This window comes from Balaenoptera acutorostrata, chromosome 21 (genome assembly GCF_949987535.1).
Source record: "Balaenoptera acutorostrata chromosome 21, mBalAcu1.1, whole genome shotgun sequence".
Classification (NCBI taxonomy): Eukaryota; Metazoa; Chordata; class Mammalia; order Artiodactyla; family Balaenopteridae; genus Balaenoptera; species Balaenoptera acutorostrata.
In genome coordinates, this window is record NC_080084.1 from 28,770,495 (window position 1) to 28,792,588 (window position 22,094).

General features: G+C 47.9%; 1 protein-coding gene across 1 annotated transcript in view; it reads left to right on the plus strand.

The window, feature by feature from the left end:
- DLGAP2 (DLG associated protein 2) overlaps window positions 1-22,094 on the plus strand; it is a 209,077-nt gene that overhangs the window by 113,238 nt on the left and 73,745 nt on the right. Inside the window, exon 4 of the mRNA XM_007188953.2 lies at window positions 11,535-11,746. Coding sequence (XP_007189015.2) covers window positions 11,535-11,746 — 212 coding nt within the window. The remainder of the gene's footprint in view (window positions 1-11,534; window positions 11,747-22,094) is intronic.

The following is a 22,094-nucleotide window of genomic DNA, read 5'->3' on the forward strand; positions in this document are numbered from 1 at the left end:
ACGTGGCTGGTTTGGTCCGGGAGTGAGCTTGAGTGAGTTCACGGGCCTTACCCGACAGTAGCCTCTTTAAGCCAAGGAGCATGATTATGGAAACCACATGCATTCCCCTGGGGCGTGGATGAAACACATTCACCAAAGGCAAAAACAGATTAAAGGCAGTGGCCGGCTGGAGGTGGCGTATTGTGGAATTCTCTGTTTTTGATCAGTGCCTTCTCCTCCCGGCCTCCTAACCGTGCCACCCCCGAGGGAGCTGGGGGGGCGTCAGCCACTGAGAGGCACCCAGCCCTTTTAAGAGGCCTCTGCAATCGCTTCTGTTAGCTAACAGTGCTGTTAGCAAAGCTGGAAAGTCTGAAGTTTTCCTTCAGTGCATGTATAATTTGTATTCCAATTCACACTCCCTTCGACGTGCCCGACAGCAGTTGCTGTAGGCTGTGCTCTGGGTTAGAGAGACCCTCACGGAATAATGAATAATAGTGCTAAACGCTGGCTGAGTCATCAGACGGTCAACTAATGGAACAGATAAACAACTGTGAATCTTTTCGGGCGTCAGGTGGCTGCAAATCATTTTAGCAATTCCAATTGCCATCCTGAAACATGGTCCAAAACCCAGTGGTTCTGTTTTAAAAGGAAATGCTAACCGAATTGCTTTTATAGGAAGATTTATTCAAGGAGGCAAATTGGTAGATGGGTAAAATATTATTTTTGTAGCCATGGGAGAGACTTAAATTTTGCTTGTAGTTAGCAAACGCCAGTGATATATAAATATGAAATTTTTACCGGTACATCTCTAAAGAAATATGACAAATCCATTTTGGGCCCAGTCTAGTCATTGTAAGAGAAGCAAAACTCTCCTGTTTGTGTCCGTGTTTGGACCTGGGAAATCTCCAATGCAGTGTCCCCTGAGCACGTCAGGCTGGACCTACAGCTGGGGTATGGGGCCCCTGGGTGCCTGACTCAATGACCTGGCTTTTCCACGACACTTCTTGGGGCACCTCGTACCCCTCAGGGCCTCCCTCTCAAACGTTTTCTGTCCCCTCTCCACTTACCGAACATCTGCTAATCATGGAAACTAGTAATCCGATACAAAGGCAAAAGTGCAACATAATGAACCCCAAACACTCGTCACCCAGCCTCGGGAACGATCGATTCAGGGCCAGTCTTGTCCCATCAGTACCTCACCTGCCTTCCGGTCCAGGTTATGTTGAAACAAAGCCCACACGGCCTAGGTAGGTGTTTCTGTATTTATCTCTAAAAGACCCACACTGGAAGGTAAGGGCTCTTCCTTTTGAAACACAACTGCGATGCCATTAAGACGTTAAGGAATCACAATTCTTTAGCGTTTCAGTATCTGGTCACTGTGCAGGGTTCCCCGTCTGCCCACATTTCTCTCTCACGGTTTGTTGGCGTCGGCGTCCAGATCAGGGGCCTGCGCGGGCTGGGGTGACCTGTCCATGGAAAATCTGTTGGTTTCTCCGCTGTCTCTTTCTCTTTGCTCTCTCTTGCCTCCACTGTCCTCCCCAGGGATTTTATTTGGGGGCGGTGGTTAGGAACCCATTTGTCTGACGTTCCCCGCAGTCTGGGCTCCAACTGTGGGGTCTCAAGGGGTCACGCAGCCGCCTCTCGGGCCCTCGTGTTTGTCAGGCGGTGGTCGGGCCTCCACCATCAGCCCCCCCGCCCGTGGTCCCTCACTGCTCGCGTGAGGGTCACTAAGGACCTCGCCCGGCGGAGCAAGAGGGTCGTCCCTCCAGCCGTGGTTCCAGCAAAACCCGGTTTCCAGACTTCGGAACATCCGTCCTTATGTGATAATGTGTGAGAAATGACAAGTGACTGGGTCCCGTGAAAAGTTGTGAGTCGGTGGAACAACCCCTGGTGTTAAATAACATCACGCAGGCCCGCAAAGCCCCCGGGGCCTCACGCGGAGTGGGCAGTCGTAGAGCCAGCCGCGTGGTCCTCGTGAAGGGACACTGGCTGGAGTCCACTCACGATGCAGCCCTAGAACAGTCTGGACCACGGTCGCCCGCGGTGAGGGCCACACCGCAGGCAGGGCGGCGCCACGGGGCCCCAGAGAGACGCGGGTGAGGCGCTCACTCAGGAGACGGGTTCCCACCAAGCCCCCCTCCCTCCCGCTCCTTCCCGGAAGGGAGCCGGCCGCGTCCTTCCCGGGGGGGGGGGGGGGGGGCCCCCCCGCTGGATCACGGGGGAGAGATTTGAGACCGGGAGCATCGCGAGCTCCGCCTCCTTCCCAGGCTCCTTTGTCCTGTTGGGCCCGGACTTCCAGGACCTTCTGCTACAGGGCTTCACCACGCTGATTGCATTACGCTTTCTGGGGAAGGATACAGATCTCTGGATCGTCACCAGCGCAGATCTTATTTCACAGCCAGAAGGCAGGGGCACTGGAAGAATCTGTCTGTTGGTGCTACCGCAGGAATAAGATTTAGAAGAACAGAAGGAGAAATAAATGCTCATACGCTTTTCTTTTTCCACCAAAAGCTGAGACATTTGGAGCTGAACAAAAGGATTGCTTTTCACTTTCACCTTTGGTTTGTACAGAATACATAGTTAACATTAGAGCAAGAGTTTTTATGTTTTTAAGTAGGTGAAAGCAGACAATAGGCAGAATTGAAAGAAAATTATGGTCCTTTTTATTCTTTGAAAGAGCTTGTTTGGGTAGTTTCTCCATCAGCAGACAAAGCGTCTAAGGTCAGAGTGTTAATGAATGTCACATGAATTGGGTGGGTGACCTGCGGGGGCTTAGCTCAGGGAACAGGTGGCCCCCTTGTCATGTGCTGCCCTGGGTTCTAGGGACACGAAGGTAGGAGGTGCCCGCCCGGCCCTAATGAGAGGACGGGTGAGGGCAACTGCGTCGTCTAGAGAACACGGCGGGGACACATGAGAACATGCCAGGAACACAGGCCTTGGCCCCCATCACATTGCACTCCAGTGGCACGTAGCCCGGGGCCAGCACCAGCTCGGTACCCCCTTCTCCCGTCCTGGCCTCCTGGCCTCTCCGCAGGCCTCCTTCACTCTCCCTCCCTCCTTCCTCTCTTGATTGTCTCTGCCCGACTGGTGGTCCAGACTCGCAGGGTCTCTCCTGGCGACTGGGGGTCTTACCCCAGTGTCTGTGCTAATAATGCTGCTGTTCCAAAGGCAGCATCTTGTTTGGTGTTTAACGCAGGAAGAGTTCCCGTCCCAACATGACACGACTCCAGGGAGCCGCCAGAGGGGAGGAGCGGAAGGACCGTGGAGCAGGGAGAGCCACTGTGAAGCGTGAAAATCTCCCCACACTTGCCAAGTATTTCAGCCCCACTCCCAAACTCCATCCCGCCGAGGTCCGCATGCCCCCAGACCCGGGCACCGAGCCTGCCCCACCGTCCTTCTTGGGAAAGGGCTCCAAACGCTCCGTACGTCGTGAGCATCCTGCATCCCAGAGCGGAAGCCGGGTCATAAAGTTGATGAAGTACCGGCGTGCGTACAGAAGTACATCCTACAAACACTGCATTTCCCAATGACATTCGTTCAGTGGGTTCTGTTTGTGCTTTAGAGAAACCATCCACCTCTACCAAAGGGGGCCTCTTCTGGTTTCTGCAGTAAGCACTTCAAGGGCCCTCAGGCTTCCAGAGCCCTGGACGTGTGCTTCCACGCGATCAGAAGTGAAAGCTGACTTCTGACTAAGAGCTGAGCTCTGAGACTGACCACCTCCCACACCCTGGCTGAAGTGGCCGCCCCATCTGTCCAGAGTGTGTCTCGCGCCCCCGTCCCTCCCTCCGCCTGCATTGCTCTGCTCGCTGGTCTACGATCTGTCTCCCCAACAGGACTCCGCACCCCCATCACCGCATTATTCTGGCGTCTGGTGGGGTCGGACTCGTAATAAAGCCCCAAATGAAGGAATGAGGAGGCTCGTTTGTCCTGTCATGCCACAGGACACCTGGAAGCAGTGAAAAGATACTCAGATGTCGGTTCAACAAAGCAAGCGTCTTTCCAGGCACTGGAGGCGTCTGGGTGGTTCTGGAATCGGGGTGATCAGGAGGATGCATGAGCCCCCAGCCCCTTCTGCTCTCACAGGATTCGTGACTCTTCAGGATGGTTGGAATTAGGGCTCATGAAGACCATCCAACTCCAGAAAACCAGTAATTCTGACAAGCTTCTCAGAAGCGTAATTGTTTCACCCGGTTCCCAGCCCCCCGGAGCCCCAGGGCTGTCCCCGCCGGGAATGGCTGGCATCGTGGCCACTAGGAGATTTCTCTGGCCCCTCTGTGGGTTGGGTTACTCCCCAAACCTGCTGAGGTGGCGGGTCCCTTCCCCCGGAGTCCCCATGGAAACCCTCGTCCCGCTTCCGGGCGCTTCTCACAATCGGTCTCTCGTGTTTCCACGTGCACGTCTTGGCCGATTTCATCAGCACCTAAGACACGCTCACATCGTGGGGCATTTTGCCGTCTCTGTTCTTTCGTGACAGTGGACGGGTGGGTCCTGGAGAGCAGTGGCAATCCCTGGGAAGGGTTTGAAAGGAGCCGTTCCCAGAGCACAGGGGAAACCATTACCGTCCTAGGCCTGTGGGAAGGGTCCGGAGAGAGGGGGCCCGTGGAGGCAGGACCCCCAGCATTCGGAGGCCTGGTTGAGGCAGCTCCTGCCAGACTGTGGGCCCGAAGCTGGAGAGAGCTCTGGAAGGCGCTCCGCACCCTCCCCACTCCCTGCGCAGTGCAGCCCTCGGCAGAGCCAACCAGAACCGGAGGCTAAGGAATCCGGGCTGGCGAGAGGCTCCCTCAGTGTCAGGGCACAGAGCAGGGGGTGGGGGGAGGAGACCGGGGACCAGAGGGGACAGGAGAGGGCATGGGGAGCATGACCAGCACATATGGACGGTGCCGGCACATGTAGACAGTGCCCGGCACATATGGACGGTGCCGACAGGGGACTAATGGGTGACCAGCACACAGGATTACCTCCAGGAGGCCACGCCCCGTTCAGTGCATCATGTTTAGTCCCTTGTATGGTCTCAGGCCTGTGACAGGCATTTGGGAAATGTTGTTGAGATAAATTCTTCACTGAAGGATGCTGGGGTTCGAGTATTTGCCAGCCGTGAGCCCGGTCAGCCTTTCTGCCTCATTGGTCTCATATACATCAGCCTTTGTGGTGAGACTCAACACAGTGTAAGAAAGGCGCTTGGAAAATCATCAGTCATTATATAAACCTATAATATTGTGTGGGTGAATATTCTACTCTATCCACGTTTACCAGTTAAGGACAAGGTCTGTGTGTGACTGTGAATGTGCACGGTAGAAATCAAAGGAGAGCTGACACTCGGGCTGGCGGTTCTCTCTTGTGCACGGGGGTCGGGGCAAGATGGTGAGCGGCATCCCTGGCCTCAAGCCTCCAGCGGCCAGGAGGCAGTCCCCCCACCTTGAAGATGACCAGACTTGTCTCCGGACATCACCAAGTGTCCCCGGAGACAGAATTACCGCCAGCTGAGAACCACTGGGGTCTTCCCAAGAGCATGAGGGTTAGAACTAGGTGGACTTGGGCTCATCAGAAGCCAACTCCCCTGGGCTGGGGGCAGGGCCCCCCTCCACCTGCACCTCCTCCCGGGCCCTGACTCCCCACCCTCAGCACCCCTCCCAGCACCACCCACCTCCCAGGTGTCCGAGCTCAGCTGGGAAGCCTTCTTATGAGACGCCTTCTTTTTTTTTTCTTTTTAATTTTTTTCTTTTTATTTTGATATAATTTTAGATTTACATAAAAGTTGCAATAATAGAAAAGGAAACTGAGGTGTACCCTTCACCCCATTTCTCCTGTGTTAACAACTTAGACCACCATAGCACAGTTGTCAAAATCAGGAAATTAACAACGTTATTATATTAGTAACTTAAAAACAGATCTCATTTGAATTGCACCAGTTTTCCCCGATGTCCTCTTTCTGTTCCCACAGTCTTTTCGTTATTGTGTCTCCTTAATCTCCAATACATGGTGGGTCCCCAATCTTTCCTTGCCTTTACGACCTTGACACTGTTGAAGAATAATTGTTATTCTGTAGAATGTCTCTCAGTTTGGGTTTCTCAGATGTTTTCATGATTAAAGTTATGCATTTTTGGCAAGAATACCCAGAAGTGATATTGTGTCCTATTCAGTACATCATGTCAAGGGGTACATGATGTTTATATGTCATATCAGGGGTAACGCTAACCTTGATCCCTTGTTTAAGTTGGTAACCTCAGAAAGTTGTATTTGTACGCTGTGGTTCTGGAACATGTGAGATGCCTTCTTATGAGACGCCTTCTCAGGTCCTATGAGGTTTGTTGATAGCTAAACCACGCCCTCTCCAAAGTCCATGCATTTATACCCATTGTGCAGTTGTTTAAACAACTTTCCTGCCCGTAACCATGGCTCCTAAACATGTCAAACCAAGTATCCTGTTTATAGCAAGTATTTCATGGTGTCTCCTGGACTATTCTAAAATGAAATTCAGGCTTCCCTGGTGGCGCAGTGGTTGAGAATCTGCCTGCCAATGCAGGGGACACGGGTTCGAGCCCTGGTCTGGGAAGATCCCACATGCCACGGAGCAACTAGGCCCGTGAGCCACAATTGCTGAGCCTGCGCGTCTGGAGCCTGTGCTCCGCAACAAGAGAGGCCGCGATAGTGAGAGGCCCGCGCACCACGATGAAGAGTGGCCCCCGCTTGCCACAACTAGAGAAAGCCCTCGCACAGAAACGAAGACCCAACACAGCCAAAAATAAATAAATAAATAAATAAAAATTAAAATGAAATTCATGTGTAACCGACCTACACACGCTATTCTGAGTATAGATTTGACCCTTGAACAACACAGGTTGGAGCTGCGTGGGTCCACTTGTAGGTGGAATTTTTCAGTAGTAAATACTCAGCGCTACATGATCCACGGCTGGTTGACTGCTCAGATGCTGAGCCGAGCATGTGGAGGACTGACTACAAGTGATACTCGGATTTTTGGCTGCATGGCGGGTCAGCACCCCAACACCTGCATTGTTCACGGGTCAACTGTATAGGTTTGTTTATATGTATAATGTGCCCAAACGCTAATAAAACAGAGAAATAAAAGGAGAGTCACTTTTAACTAAGAACATGAATTTTAATATAAGAATGTCTGGGCACATGGCAAACATGTACAGAAGGAAGTATTCGGAAGCTTGTTTCTGGATGAAGACACAATAATTTAGACCCGTGGAGGGAATAGTAATGATTCACGCACCACCAGCAGATTCACCCACCAGATGGGATTTTCGGCAACGGTAAACAGTTCTTGGTGAAGTATCACACCAAACAAAGTTCTCTCTTGCCCTGATTTACATGGTTAGTTGCATTCCTGAAAAATCCACTGTTCGTTAAAACCATGCAAACGAAAAATGAAAAAAGCAAAAAAACTTTAGTTTACATGCAAAGAAGAGTTAGATTCAAAGCTCAGGTCATTATAGACAGAAAAGCATACACCACACAAACCAGTTCTTCATGGGGTGGGATTGTGTCGTGCTTTCCTGAGAACGAGCATCTCTGGCCCCCGGGATGCTGGTCGTGCCCCCCAAGTATGTGGCAGTCACGGCTGCCCCCGATGGATGTCTTGGGTGGCCCTAGAGGGTGTCCCCACTTGGAACCGCTGTTGTTTACTGTAACAACCTGGAACTGAGAAGCCCAGCTGTCTTGCTCTCAATTATATTCCCAGGGGCGAGCGTGCCTAGCATGCATTTAAAACAAAACAAAAAAATTTTTTGGAATGAATGGAGAAGACATTTCCCTACAGAGACACACAGCGTTTGATGGCATTTTCTTCCTTGGTTTCAACACCTGAAAGAAAATATTATTACAAAACCCTGGCCCTTGTCACCTGTGCCTTGCTGCTTGAAAGGAAGAAAGGACATTTTAATCTGCCGCGTTGAAGTTTCCTTCAAGCACGAAGCAGGAGACACTGAACTGTACACTCAACTCAACCTTAGGAAAATGCCTATTTAGACATCATAAATATCACTCTATGCAAGTAGGAACTAAATTAATAATTATCGCTAAATGCAGCAAAGATCACGCATGGATTTGCAGAGGTCAGTGGCCACTGTGAAAGGAAATTCATTTGTTTGTTCATTAAAGCACTTGTTGTTTTGGGGCCAACCCTGGCCACCCTTACCTGCCATTGCAGGTTTTTGACACTGTAATATACCCAAGAAAGAGTTATTGACTCAGGCACGGTGGCATTTTCGTGTCACCCCCTTGTTCTTTTGATAGTCTGGAGACATGTGCTTTGGAAGCAGTATTCAGAGCCCACGCTTGACTCTGGTTTACACTCCTTCTGTATTGAAATCTCTCCTGTCAGAGACTGCGAAATTTGCGGCTTATATCAGAAACAAAAAAATACAAGCTGCTCTCATTTGTTAGTTAATTCACAAGCTGCTGGGGAAAAAAATCTTTGTTTTTTTTATGGAAACATGTTTTTAATTCACAAAAACTCCATAAAGCTGCCAGTGGGGACGCATCTTTCCTGGCTCCTCTCCATCTGTCTCCTGCCGTCTCCAGCCTCCCTCCCTGGAGCACCCGGCCCATAGAGGAACCCCCGGCCTTCTCCTTCCTGGGCCTTTGTGTGCCTCTCTCTTCTGCCTGCTGCTCAAATCCCAGGAAGTTAGAGCCCAGACCCCTCCTCCAGGAAGCCTTCCCAGATCATTTCCCCTCTGTCCACAGCTTCCACTGACTGCTTCCCTGTTTTCCCTCCACACCTGCTTCTGTACCCCTAATTAAACCATAATTCACTTTCTTTTATGCCTGCCTCCCTACTGAAATGTACTGTCATTCGGGACTAAATTTTCTAAAGTTTACTTTTTATTACACTAGCAAGATATATGGTCCATGTAGAAAATTTAGAAGACATAAGTATAAAGAAAAATCATTGAGAAACCCGCAGTCACTATCTCCCAGGGATGATTCCACATCCTTCCGGCTATGTGTCTATGCATGTTGCAGGCATATCTGTCTTTAAAGTATAAGAACACGGAGTGCATACTCTAAAAATGCTCCCACCCATGAACACCCTTCCTCGGCTAAATATCAATTCTTCTGCACAGTATCCATGGCATGCTTGTAGTAAATATTTCCCACCACCCCATCAGATATTATCAATTTTCCTCCTTTGACCCTAATGAATGGTTCACACTCCCTGGCGTGAACCCTGTTGCCTGGGGACATTGCTGGGTCAGAGGCGCCCACAGTCTGAAGTCTTCTGATACGTGGCCGTAAAGGTTGGACCCACATTACCACCTGGCGTGAAATGGCGTGGAAATGTCTGTGCCCACATCTGTCTCCATCCTGGCAATATGTTCTGATGGTGGAAAACTGACTTTTGGTAAGAAAACCCACGGATGAGGATCTAAATGCCCAGAGAAGCTCAGTCTTCCTTCTTCCTTAGTCATTTCTTCCTCGTGCCCCACATCCTGAGCGTCAGGAGATACCTTCTATGTGCGTAAATCTACGCCTATTTCCCCGGGGGCTGATTTCTTGCTCTGTCACCGGGCCTTTCTCTCCTCCCACCGTGTCTCTGGCGGTTCTGCACTGCCGTCTGTGGCCTCGTGCCCGCCCGCCCACTCTGGACCACTCCCCAGGGTCACTGTCCTCTGAAACCCCCTGGAGACAGGCACTCAGCACCCGGCAGCAAGGAGCTTGGAAACGCCACCCACACGGCCCCTGCTCTGCAGCTGCAGGGACTCGGCTGGGGATCCCCCGGGGCCACGCAGCCCTGGGGGGTCAGGGTCCACTGAGGACCTGGAATCTCCACCCCGTTAAGCCCCCTCCTCGTCCTGTGTGTGGCTGCGAAGTCTCCACGCGCTTCCCGTGGACCTAAGCCAGCTCGGGGTGGGCGGAGGGGGAGCTGTTTTAAAACACAAACTGCAGGCAGGACCCACGACGTGTCACCACGGGGCCTGGAGGGGCTTGATGCCCACCCGCTCGCCGCTCAGCGAGGGGCCGCCCCGTCCCTGCTTGTCTTGGCCGGAACCGCAGAAGGTACATGCTGTCCCATCCCCGCTTTCCCCTCCTGGGCTGTAACATGCGAGATGTCTGAAGATGTGTTTTAAGAAAATGGAGAGAAGGTGCCTTCAGCTGAAAACTCTGCCTTTCCAGCCAGGCATGCGCGTCCCTGGCGGGGATGGTGACAAATGGGCCCACAGGTGCCATCAAAACTGGAAAGATGACGAAGGGACATATCTACAAAACAAACAGACTCACAGACACAGAGACTGTGGTTGCGAAGGGGGGTTGGGGGAGGGGTGGAGTGGGATCTTGGGGTTAGCAGGTGCAAACTATTATATATAGGATGGATACACAACAAGGTCCTACTGTAGAGCACAGGGAACCTATATTCAATCTCCTGTGATAGACCATAAGGGAGAAGAATATGAAAAATATATATACGTGTGTAACTGAGTCACTTTGCTGTACAGCAGAAATTAACACAGCATTGTAAATCAACTAGACTTCAATAAAATTTTTTTTAAACCCTGGAAAAATGGCAGGACTCCTCTTAGGATGATCTAAGGAGTGTCCGTGAGTCTCTGAATAGTCACCATAGGAAGAACCCTGCCTCTGAAGACTGTCAGGACAGACTGGCAACGTCCTCTGTCTCGGTGAAGAGCGCTCTGGGGGATCCCGTCCTGCAGCACGGAGAGCACATGTGTTAGGTCCATGGACTGTGGAACTCCGCGTGACGGTGCGGGCATGTGTGGAATCGTGCACCCTCTACCCTCGGCCGCTGCTGGGCATGGTTTGGGTCTTTGTAAGGGTCACGGCCGGTGGAGCGTGAGCTGCACGGGGCAGGCGCGTGCGGTGTAGACACCCTGTGACTTGTGTGTGCTGTGTGAGGACGCCGGGTTTCCTAGATGGGGGGGGGGGGTGGACATGGAGTGCAGGCCTGCTTCATCCTCTTCGCGGCGTAGCCCGTGCACCCCGGGAGTGACACAGAAGCGCTGAGGGGGCGTCGCTCTGCTGGGACCCAGGCCGTGGACAGCGTTCGGGGTCCGAGTCCCAACCCAGCGCAGTGTGCTTCCCGGGCGTGCAGGGCCCTGGCGTGTGGGCCACGACCCGACTGTGGGGCGCACCCCTGTCAGCTCTCACCACGCAGCTGGGCCTCCTCCTCCTGGTTTCCTTCTTCCTCTTCTGTCTTCTTCTCCACACTGGAGACCTCTTCTTCCAGTTTTCTCAAGTTTCAACTGCTTTCCTACCAGAAGGAAATAAATCTAAATGTTAGTGGTGCTGTTTTCCAGGTGCTGAGACTACAAATGGGTTTTTCTTTCTACGTTCCTAACATTGTCTCACTTTTCCCATAACGTTTATTACTTTTATTACAGGGGAGAAAACAATAATTGTATATTAATGTCCTTTCGGGATTTGAATGACAGACCCCTAAGAAGCATCTGACTTTCAGTGCTAAGTGACCATAACGAGCTGTGTCTTCACGAGCTCAGAGGATTTGTCCCCAAAGAGGCAGTAACGGAATTCTCACGCCAAGGCTGACGCACGCCCTGTCTGTTCTCTCCTAGGTGCCCCAGGACGAGTGGGGAGGGTACCCCACTGGGGGCAAAGACGAGGAGATTCCCTGCAGGAGGATGAGGAGCGGGAGTTACATCAAAGCCATGGGTGACGAGGAAAGCGGGGAGTCGGACTCCAGCCCCAAAATGTCCCCCAAGTTGGCCCTCCGGCCGGAGCCCCTGCTCAAGTCCATCGGACAGAGGCCGCTGGGAGACCTCCAAACGTAAGCCCCCCGTGCGCCTCCCTCACCCCAACCCAGGGCTCTTCTCACACTAACCGTGGCCAGTTGTCAAAAAACCCTCGAAAAAGTCCTGGGTTGAAAATATTACACTCAATGGCCATCAATTTTCAAATCCTTAAAAAAAAAAAAATCAGACCTTCGGTTATTTATTCATTGCATAGTAATTAAGGGAATACACTTGGACAGTTTCTACGTCAAATATTAATTTTCAAGCACCTAGCATAGCCGATGACCCATCCGTGTCTTCTCAGATCATTCCAGCTATTTATCAGGAGCACATTTGTGTGAGTGTGTGAGTGTGTGTGTGTGTGTGTGTGTGTGAAAATCACAATGGGGAATTTTTTGTTTACTATAACTTTACAAGTGCACATGTAGGCAACACATTTTTTGCAGGGTAGGGGCAGGAACTGGATTAATTTTACAAATAGCATAGCATATGCTTTATATATTTGTCCAAAAATACATCGGGGTTTTTTTGTTTTTTCTTTAATTGAAGTATAGGTGACTTACGATGTGGTGCCAGTCTCTGCTGTACAGCGAAGTGACTCGGTTACACACACATAGACGTTCTTTATTGATATTCTTTTCCATTATGTTTTATCCCAGGAGACTGGGTATAGTTCCCTGTGCTCTACAGTAGGACCTTGTTGTTTATCCAGTTTATATATACTAGTTGTATCTGCTAATCCCAAACTCCCACTCCATCCCCCTCCCTCCCCCTTGGCAACCACAAGTCTGATCTCTATGTCCGTGAGTCTGTTTCTGTTTCACAGATAGGTTCATTTGTGCCGTATTTTAGATTCCACATGTAAGTGGTATCGTATGGTATTTGTCTTTCTCTGACTTACTTCATGCAGTACGATAGACTCTAGGTCCATCCATGTTGCTGTAAATGGCATTATTTCATTCTTTTTATGGCTCAGTAGTATTCCATTGTATATATGTACCACATCTTCTTTATCCACTCATCTGTCGATGGACATTTAGGTTGTTTCCGTGTTTTGACTATTGTGACTAGTGCTGCAATGAACATAGGGGTGCATGCAAAGACACATTGTTGATAAATTTAACTAATTTCCAAAATATAAACAGAGGAAACTAGGAACTGGGCTATTCATTTGAACTATGAAAATATGACTGTAATTCTTAGCAGTCACCTTGTGTGTTTTTGGTCCTTCCAGCTAAGTCTGGATGTTAAGTGCAAAGAACTGTCTGCTTTTCCCACCATGAGCTGTGGCTTCTGTGATGTGAAGGTTCAACAAGAGGGTGAAACAGCAGCTCAGTGCTTTGGCAGTGTTGCATCCAGAGTTGTTCCTGTGACGTAGTGAGAGGATGGGGCTGTGACCAGGGTGTCACCTTTGTCTCATCCCCCACCCGTGCCCCGTGCACATGGCGACATGTGAAACAATGGTGTGATTTCTCCTGATAAATCCAGTCATCCGTTAAATGTTACCTCACAGGATGAAAAATTAAAATTTTGAATTGAACCGTATCCTACATTTGACAAAAGTGAACGGTACCTTGATGACCTCGTTCACTTAAATCCCTCAGCAATTGTGTTGGGGATGCCAGGCAGGAACGGGTGAGGCAGGCGGCGACGTCTGTCTCCTTCCTTACGGGTCCCCTAAGGTAAGGCGCTGCCTTACACAGAGAAGGTGGTCAGGGGAGGTTTGTGAATCAGTGCCCAGGAGCCAAGCCAGAGGCTCGCCCTGGGGAGCTCACAGAGGGAAAACCGGGAGGGGGGTGTGTAAGCAAAGAAAGCATCCGTTGGAAGAGGTTGTCAGTGGAAGGTTGTGCTGGGAACTTAAGAAGTGAGGGGTTAGAGGTGGGGAGCCAAAGGCATCACCTGACCCAGGCACCCAGCCGTCGAGGGCTGGACCAGGCATCAGTCTCCCCAGCTTGATTTGGGGGTGCCTGAAGACACATCTGAGAACTCTGGGTTATCTGAAAACCCCATGCCCCCCCAGGCAGCAGTTGTGCTTAGCAGGTCTTGGGGTTCTGATCCGCTGGGTAGGGCCACCGACTTAACTCCTCATTTTAAAAGTTCGTGATTCATTTCATGATTGTGCACATTAAAAGCAAACCATGAAAAAGAAATAAAAGCAGGCAGTGTTTGAACTGTGAGCAGGGATCAGTCCTTTTAAGAATTATGCACTTCGTTTTCCTATTGACAAGGTCCCTCCTCCCTGCCTGCTGACCCCAGACTGGTCATGCTCCCTGGACCCCTGTCCCCAGCCCTTGACTTCTCCCCGCGGGACCACGATTCCCTTCTTCTTCAGCGGTCAGCGCCTGCCTCTCATCCCTCCCCTCATCTGTACCAGGAGCCAATGCTGACGATGTTCAGAAGATATTGTTAAGAGTTTCCATTTGTAAAACCCACATCATTACCCAGCGTCGTAAAAATTCCCTCAAAAACCCAAGAGACTGATGGAGAGGCAAGGCCACCAGACAGTGTAACCATTCACCATCCGCCTGTGGAAATGGAGCTGGGGGTTCATCCACAGAGGCTTCTAACCCCAGCACACCCACTGCACTTCATAGCTCGGGAAGCTTGGGGGGAAATGAATAGAATATGCTGCGTAACACCTGCTGCTGTTCTCAGCTCACTTACGTCTACGTTGGCCTTGCAAACACTGCCCACTCTGTCTGCAGAGATAAGCCCTCGGTCAGGCCCTTCTTCCCGTTATTCTGTATTTATCACTCCATTCATCCCTCCGACATGTGCCAGGCACTGTGCTAAATTCTCCTTACACATGTGTGAATTATTATTTTCCCCCAAATCTGACACTGCAGTGGAGATGTGAAGGGGAGGGGGCAGCGCCCTGCGACATGTCCAGACGACACCATGCCCTGCAGGACTCGTCTGCTAATTTGCAAAGTCCGTGAAACTCCCATAACAAGTTGCTCTTTGTGTTAACATATGAAATTTCTCTTTAAAATATGTTACCAGGAGGTATATCAAGTAAGTTGTTATTATTGCCTGTTAGGATCTTAGCACATCTTAGAATTTTATAGGTTTCAATATAATTTCACTTACTTTTGTCCTAAATGGCATCATGAAAACTCAACTCTTTACCCAGGGAAATAAAAACTGTGCCCATTTTATGGAACAGAACCCTGAGTCAGAGGAACAAGGTACTGAAGGCCACGTAAGGGACCAGGGGTTTGAAATGAAAAGTTCTTTTAATCCCACGTCCAAGGAAAATATTTCACCCAAATAGCAGGATCGTGTGCCTGGGGACCAGCATGATCTCTGAGGGAAAGGAAGTGGTAGTTTTAAAGCTGTGTTTAAAATATGACTGAAAGCCATCAGATTTAACAGTGCACTGAATGTTTTCCCTCTGACACCACAGAACTTCACCAGCAGGAGCTGACTGACAGAACGGTTTAAGAGTCAAGTGATAAACATAAGAATTAGTGTCTGCCAACCTCCTTTAGGTTTTATTCTCAGTATGCACAATTAATTCTATTCACATTCATAATGGTATTTAAGAATGCAGATAAAATAGCCAGATGAACCTAGTAATTATACTTTAGTTTTAATTTGTTGGATTGATGGATTTATGTTCTTATCGTTGAATTATCATATGGGCACACTGAAACCTTAGGAATTTTACGAGCCTCCCAAGTCACAGTAAACACTGGTATAAAATGGACTTTCCCAGCAGCCCTTCTTCAATCTGCCCGGCTAAGACCTGAAAGGAGATTGGGTGTTTAGTTGCCTGTTACCAGGCCTTTTGAGCCATATAATATAAAACCCCTTCTGTGAAGGCCGCACGTACTCGAAATGCTTGACCTCTGGGAACAGTGATTCTGTTGAACGCTGTCTTGTCTTCCTGCTGTTAAACCGAGAAAAAAGTCAGTCTTCTCATTAATAATTGAGTGCATGTCCTTATTACACATATAAGGATTTTCGCTTTCACCTTGCTGGGTTCTCTATAGAGTGCAAGGTGACAGAAAGTCTTTTCACTCTCAAAAGAAAAAGGAAACAAAAACAGACACGCAAAGACCTGTCACAGCTGTCTTACTGCTCAGAATTCTCAACAGTTGTGTTGACTGATCAGGAAATTCAGACCCCCAGGCCGGGGACAGACCCTGTCTCTCTGTGGGTCAGACCCTGCCCATAGGCAGACACCATTTAGAATTATTTTAAATGAAGTGCAAATTTCAAGATGCTACTGAATCTAATTTACTGGATTTTTAAATTAATTTATGTATTAGTATCTGGAGAATTCACTTTTTATAATTATGAAAGGTAGACCAACTAACTTAATTTGGGGGCTTTGGGATATATTTTTCTGCTTAGTTGAATTGAGAAGTCAAAGCTCTAATAATTGTGAACATCTCTGAGTCATTCTCTCAAGAAGGTAGCATTTTAAATGTATAGAGAAAGGAGAGCTTATTTTAAGAACTACTTCATATGTAAAGATAAACTCAGGTGGGTTACAGATATAAGCATAAGAATCATATTTGTATGTGTGAGTATATACAGGTATGTGTGTGTGTATATATATATACATGTGTATACATGTATGTGTATATACATGTGTATGTATATGTATATGCGTATATATATATACATGAATGTGTGTATATGAGTATTTTACAATCTTGGGTTGGAGAAGGCATATCCAAACCTTATTCCACAGTGAGAAACTACAAGACATTGACAGATTTTAATTCATAAAACTAAAAACGTATTCATGGTAAAAGCCAACAAACAAATCAACAAACTAAAAGTACTGTCACCAAAGTAAAACAATCATAAAAACCTGGGAAAATGTTCCATAATACAGGTGACACATTTTCATACTCTTAATACAAAGAGATGCCTTACAAATCAGTAAGGAAAAAGTGGGCACTGTAGCAATAAAAATGGACAAAGGCCAGAAAAGGCTGTTTACGGCACTTCCCTGGTGGCGCAGTGGTTAAGAATCCACCTGCCGATGCAGGGGACACGGGTTCGAGCCCTGGTCTGGGAAGATCCCACATGCTGCGGAGCAACTAAGCCCGTGTGCCACAACTACTGAGCCTGCGCTCTAGAGCCTGCGAGCCACAACTACTGAGCCCAGGTGCCACAACTACTGAAGCCCACGCACCTAGAGCCCATGCTCCTCAACAAGAGAAGCCACCGCATTGAGAAGCCCGCGTACTGCAACTAGAGAAAGCCCGCATACAGCAACAAAGAACCAATGCAGCCAAAAATAAATTTAATTTAATTTAATTTTTTAAAAAGACTGTTTATATACCTTATCAATAATTGAAACTTGGGGCTTCCCTGGTGGCGCAGTGGTTGAGAATCTGCCTGCTAATGCAGGGGACACAGGTTCGAGCCCTGGTCTGGGAAGATCCCACATGCCACGGAGCAGCTGGGCCCGTGAGCCACAATTGCTGAGCCTGCGCGTCTGGAGCCTGTGCCCCGCGACGGGAGGGGCCGCGATAGAGAAAGGCCCGCGCACCGCGATGAAGAGCGGTCCCCGCACCGCGATGAAGAGTGGCCCCCGCTTGCCGCAACTGGAGAAAGCCCTCGCACGAACCGAAGACCCAACACAGCCAAAATAAATAAATAAATAAATAAATAAATAAATAAGAAAATCCTTAAAAAAAAAAAAAAAAAAAAAATTGAAACTTGTAGAGAGTGTTTTAACATTCCACTTGAAACTAAAAATCTAAAATATTATTCTAAAGAAATTGCTGTAAAGCATGCAAATATGTGGGAAAATGTAGTGATGTGCACAGTTTCATTGCATATCACTGTAAGAAATTGTAAATTGCCTACATGCCCATCAGTAGGCCTTGGGTCCCACTTGGGACAATCTAGCCTCTGGATACACCTGTAAGCAGTGACACAAGTAAAATGTTGTTCATTGCAACATTGTCAGTAATAGCAAAAGTTTAAAACAATCCAAAGTTCACCACTATAGTACTGATTGAATAATAGATATACAAGTATTAAAATAGTAGAATATTATTAATAGAATATTAGGCAGCTATAAAAAATGAGGAAGATTTCTATGTACCGATTTGGAGCGATCCAGGTTACATCACCTTTAAAAAGCAAAGCATAGGACATTATTATATAGCTGCCACTTTTCTATAATAAAATGGGAAGATAAGATTAAAACTCATATCAGTTTATATTACATAAAGAAACAATAGAAGAGTAAATAGAAACTAATAAAAATGTTTACCTCTAAGGAGTGAAGAGGAAGTAAGTGCAATAGGGCTGGGACCAGGACATCTCAGTATGTCCCTTTTCTGTATATAGTGTTAACCTTCATTTATGCAAATGTGCCATCTATTCAGAAATATCAGAACTTAGAAGACACAATAAAAGAAAATAAAATCCACTCTCAAAAAACAGAGCAGCCAAGAGGAGATTTAGAGATAACCGATGATAGAACTATCAGAGAGAACCTAAAAAGAACGAATTAATGCCAAAGGATCTAAGGGAAAACGTGGACTACTTACATACACAGAAGGGAAGTTGGCAGAGAGAGAAAAATTAGAAGAAAGAGGCAGCTAGAAATACTACAGATGAAAATCATGGTGTTAGAAGTAAGGAATTTTGCTGCTGAGCACCTCAGCAGACTCACCATAACTGAGTGATAATGAGTGCGCTTGAAGATAAGGTCCACAGAAGTCACCAAACTGAAACGCAAAGAAAAAAATGTAAGAAATAAAAAGTGGAAACGAGCATTCAAGAACTGTGGGAAAATATCAAACTGTCCAACACGCCGGAATCCTGGAAGGAAAAGAGAAGGGGAAGCAGTCAATAGAAGAAACATTTGAAGACATAACGCCCAAGAATTCATAAAAATAACAAAAGACATTAAATCACAGATTGAAGAATCTCAGAAAATCTCAAGAAAGATAAGTACCAGAAACAAAACAAAAGCCACACGTATACACACATCATTTTCAAACTACCGGAAACCAAGGATAAAGAGACAATCTTAAAGAAAGCTGGAGAAAAATTAAAGACACATTACATACAGAGGAACAAAAAATTTTCACAGACTTTTTGTCATGAAGTATTCAAGCCAGAAAATAATGAAGTAACATCGTTAAAGTATTAAAAGAGAAACCTATTAACCCAGAATTCTAGACTTAGAGAAAGTATCTTTCAAAAATGAAAGTGAAATAAAGACTTTTTCACAAAAACAAAAGCAGAGAAAAACATTGCCAACAGACCTGTACTAGGAGAAATATTAAAGGAAGTTCTTCAGGCACGAATATGGGATAATACGAGGACAGACAGACATCTGGGGCTGTGCAGAAAAGGACAGTTCCATATCTGCGTTGTGATGCAGGACCGTGCGCCTGCCACCATGCCCAGAGCTGTGCGGAAAGGGAGGGATGCTGACAGTGGGCAACTGAACCAGAACTGGAAAACCCAATCCTGCAAAATCAAAAACAGAAGGCGGTAAAATGGGGTGTGTGCAAGCAGCTCCTCTGTGGCGAGGCATAAACATTCATCCGGGACAGGAGGAGGGGAGAGCACTGCAGCCTCACCCCCTTTTTGCTGGTGCACATCAGGCAACATAAGACATGCCCCTTGGCCGCTGGTTGGAGAGGAGATCGAACGAGTCACAGGAGAGAACCCCAGCTCGGAGGTGAGCGCCGGAGAAGAGGTGGGAAGATGGGCTCACATGGTCCCTCTGGCTCCTCACCTGCGCTGGGAGAAGGGAGCTTCCTTTTTTCCAGACGTACACTGACTTGTTCGTCTCGATGACCTAGACACCTGCCCTGTGACTCTCCTGGAATTCACTGGCCAGTAGCAACTGGTCGTGCCCCTTGGCTGCTGGGGAGGGGTCAGGTCTGCTTCGGGGCCACAGTGGGGTCAACCCGAGAAACCCCGAAAGGAGGCACAGGGCGTGCAGGATCCGTCTAGAACGGCTCACTGAGCGTCCCGCAAGGCCACCTTCCCCACTTCTAGGGCCATCAATCTTGACTTTTCTGCTCTTTCTTGATGTGGGGCTCCCTTTTGAATTTGGCAAAACCCCCCCCCCCCAGCTCCTGGCATCTCTCACGTACCGACCCCAGGCCCAGGGTATCACAGGCTCGTCTCCCCTCAGCGTCCCGTTTCGGAGCATCCTCGCACCCAGGGCCCCTGGCGGAGCCCCAGGGCAGATCCGTCACCCGCCAGCCCCTCGCAGCCTGGCAAGCCTTTCTTCTCACCCTGCCCAAGGCTCCTGGCAATCTCCTTTCCAGCCCCGCTCAACTCCCTGCGGTCTCCTGACTGCACCATCGGCTCACGCTTCCGCGCTCCTGTTCACCCTTCCGTACCCGCTGAGGGTTCCCTCCTCCTGGGGGTCTTCCTGAGTCAGTGCCCCGCCAGGCGCTTCCGGAGTCCTCTGCCCTTGCCTCTACCGTACGCATGTCTGCTTTCCCTGACAGAGAGACGTCCTGTCTATAACAGCCATCGTATCTTCACTGTGTGGCATTTTATACGGGCCCCATACACACTAAATGAATGAAGAAAACTGACTTCTTATGAATCCCTAGTCAGGGATCATTGTTAATCAACTTAATAAGTGAACTGCTATTAAGGGCACCAGTAAAATCATCATTTTTAAAGTTTCTAAAAATAAAAATTATAAGTTGAAAAGATGTGTGAAAGCCCATTCACATTCACTCAGCTCCTTAAACTCTCTAATAATTAGTCCCAAAAGGACCAGATGCTAGCCTCCTTGAAAATATCACACACCTTAAATGTGCAAATCTTCAACCAATAGGGAACCATATGCTCCATGGAGAAGTATTCTCTTTCACAGTTTCCACTGCTACCCATGGTCTGATGACTTCCACACCCTCCATTTCAGCTGGAGGAAACCAGGGGGGTTTCTTCTGTGCCAGGTCACGTTAAAGCTGTTGCCAGTACTACGAGTGTGTATTTGCAGCTCTAAAGAGTGCGACCTCCTGGCTTCCCAGGTAGTGGAAAATGTCTCTCATCAGAGACTGAACAGGAGGTAGGGACCAAGGGACAGGGATGGCACCTGGTGCTGTGCCCCTCAGGTCTCCACCCACCGGGGAAGCAATCCCACTGCAGGCTTTGCAGACTCGGCAGGCGTCTGTCTGTGAAGGAAGGTGGACCCGCTCAGCACTGTGGCCTTTTTCTATCGCTATTCATGGATGTTACCAGGATCTCACCGTCACACCTCTTCATTTATTTTGATTGTTTCTCTAGTAAGTCCTCAGCTTTTGATTCTCAGACTGTGGAATCAGCTCTGTGTTGAGTTATTATTCTCTACTGTTTTCTTGTTTTCTAATTCAGTAATTTATGCTCTTATTGTTAATTTTTTCTTTGTATTTCCTTAGATCTAATTTGTTATTTCTCTCATTCTTCAGCTGAATGCTTATTTAGTAGTGAAAGTGTTTAAGACTATGAATATTCCTAAGGGTGTACCTATACCTGCCTCACACATACCCTGATAGGTGATGCTTTTGTTGTCACTACTTTCTGGATAGTCTGCCATTTTGTTTTGATTTTCACCATGATCAAGTGTTTGAATGAATTAAATGAAGGAAAGATCAACTTACTAGGATAAATGTAGCCACTAGTAACTATTTTTCTTCCTTTTAATTACTTTTTGAAACTTAAGTATTGTGTAGAGTTTTTAATACTGACCACCTTTCCTTTCCAGCCCTTTGGGCAGGGAACTTGATTTTAGAGAAACAGATAAAATATTGTTCTTTTTTCCAATGTTTTCCCATTTCTCATTGTATGAGCTCTCGATTCCCCCAAAAGTCGTCATTCCTGATCACTCTCACAGCTGCATACGCATTTACTCACTCTTCAGTCTACCACAGAGCTACTTTTGGCCTTTTTGCTCCCATTCATCTAAGTGTGACACGTGCTTTCCTGCACAGAGCTGAGGACGTTTCCTCAGTTCACCTCATGCTGAACTGCCAGAGTTCAGATAGCATAATGGACAAAGAATTTGTCACACTTGAACAGTGAAGAGTGTTGAAAGCAATCACTCTTTAAACACAAGTCACTGTCTTTACCTCTGTGGACTTCAAACGTCTAACAGTGACACACAGATGGATCAGCTGAGCACTTGTGAGAGGTCAGACAGGACTTTCTGTTAATAAACCAGAAGCCAGTGGCTGTCAAAGCACTGACTGTTTCCAGAGAATGCACTGAATAAAGAGATTAGAGCAAAGAGAGGCAAATCTGTAAGATTTGGGTGCAAAATTAAATAAAATTAAGCCGAGTAGTAAACCTGAAGCAGCAGTGACTTTTAATGTCACATTATATGCAATTCTCCCAAATGTAGTAAAGATGATTTATTCTATGGAAATCATTGTCTTCCTTGGTGTATGA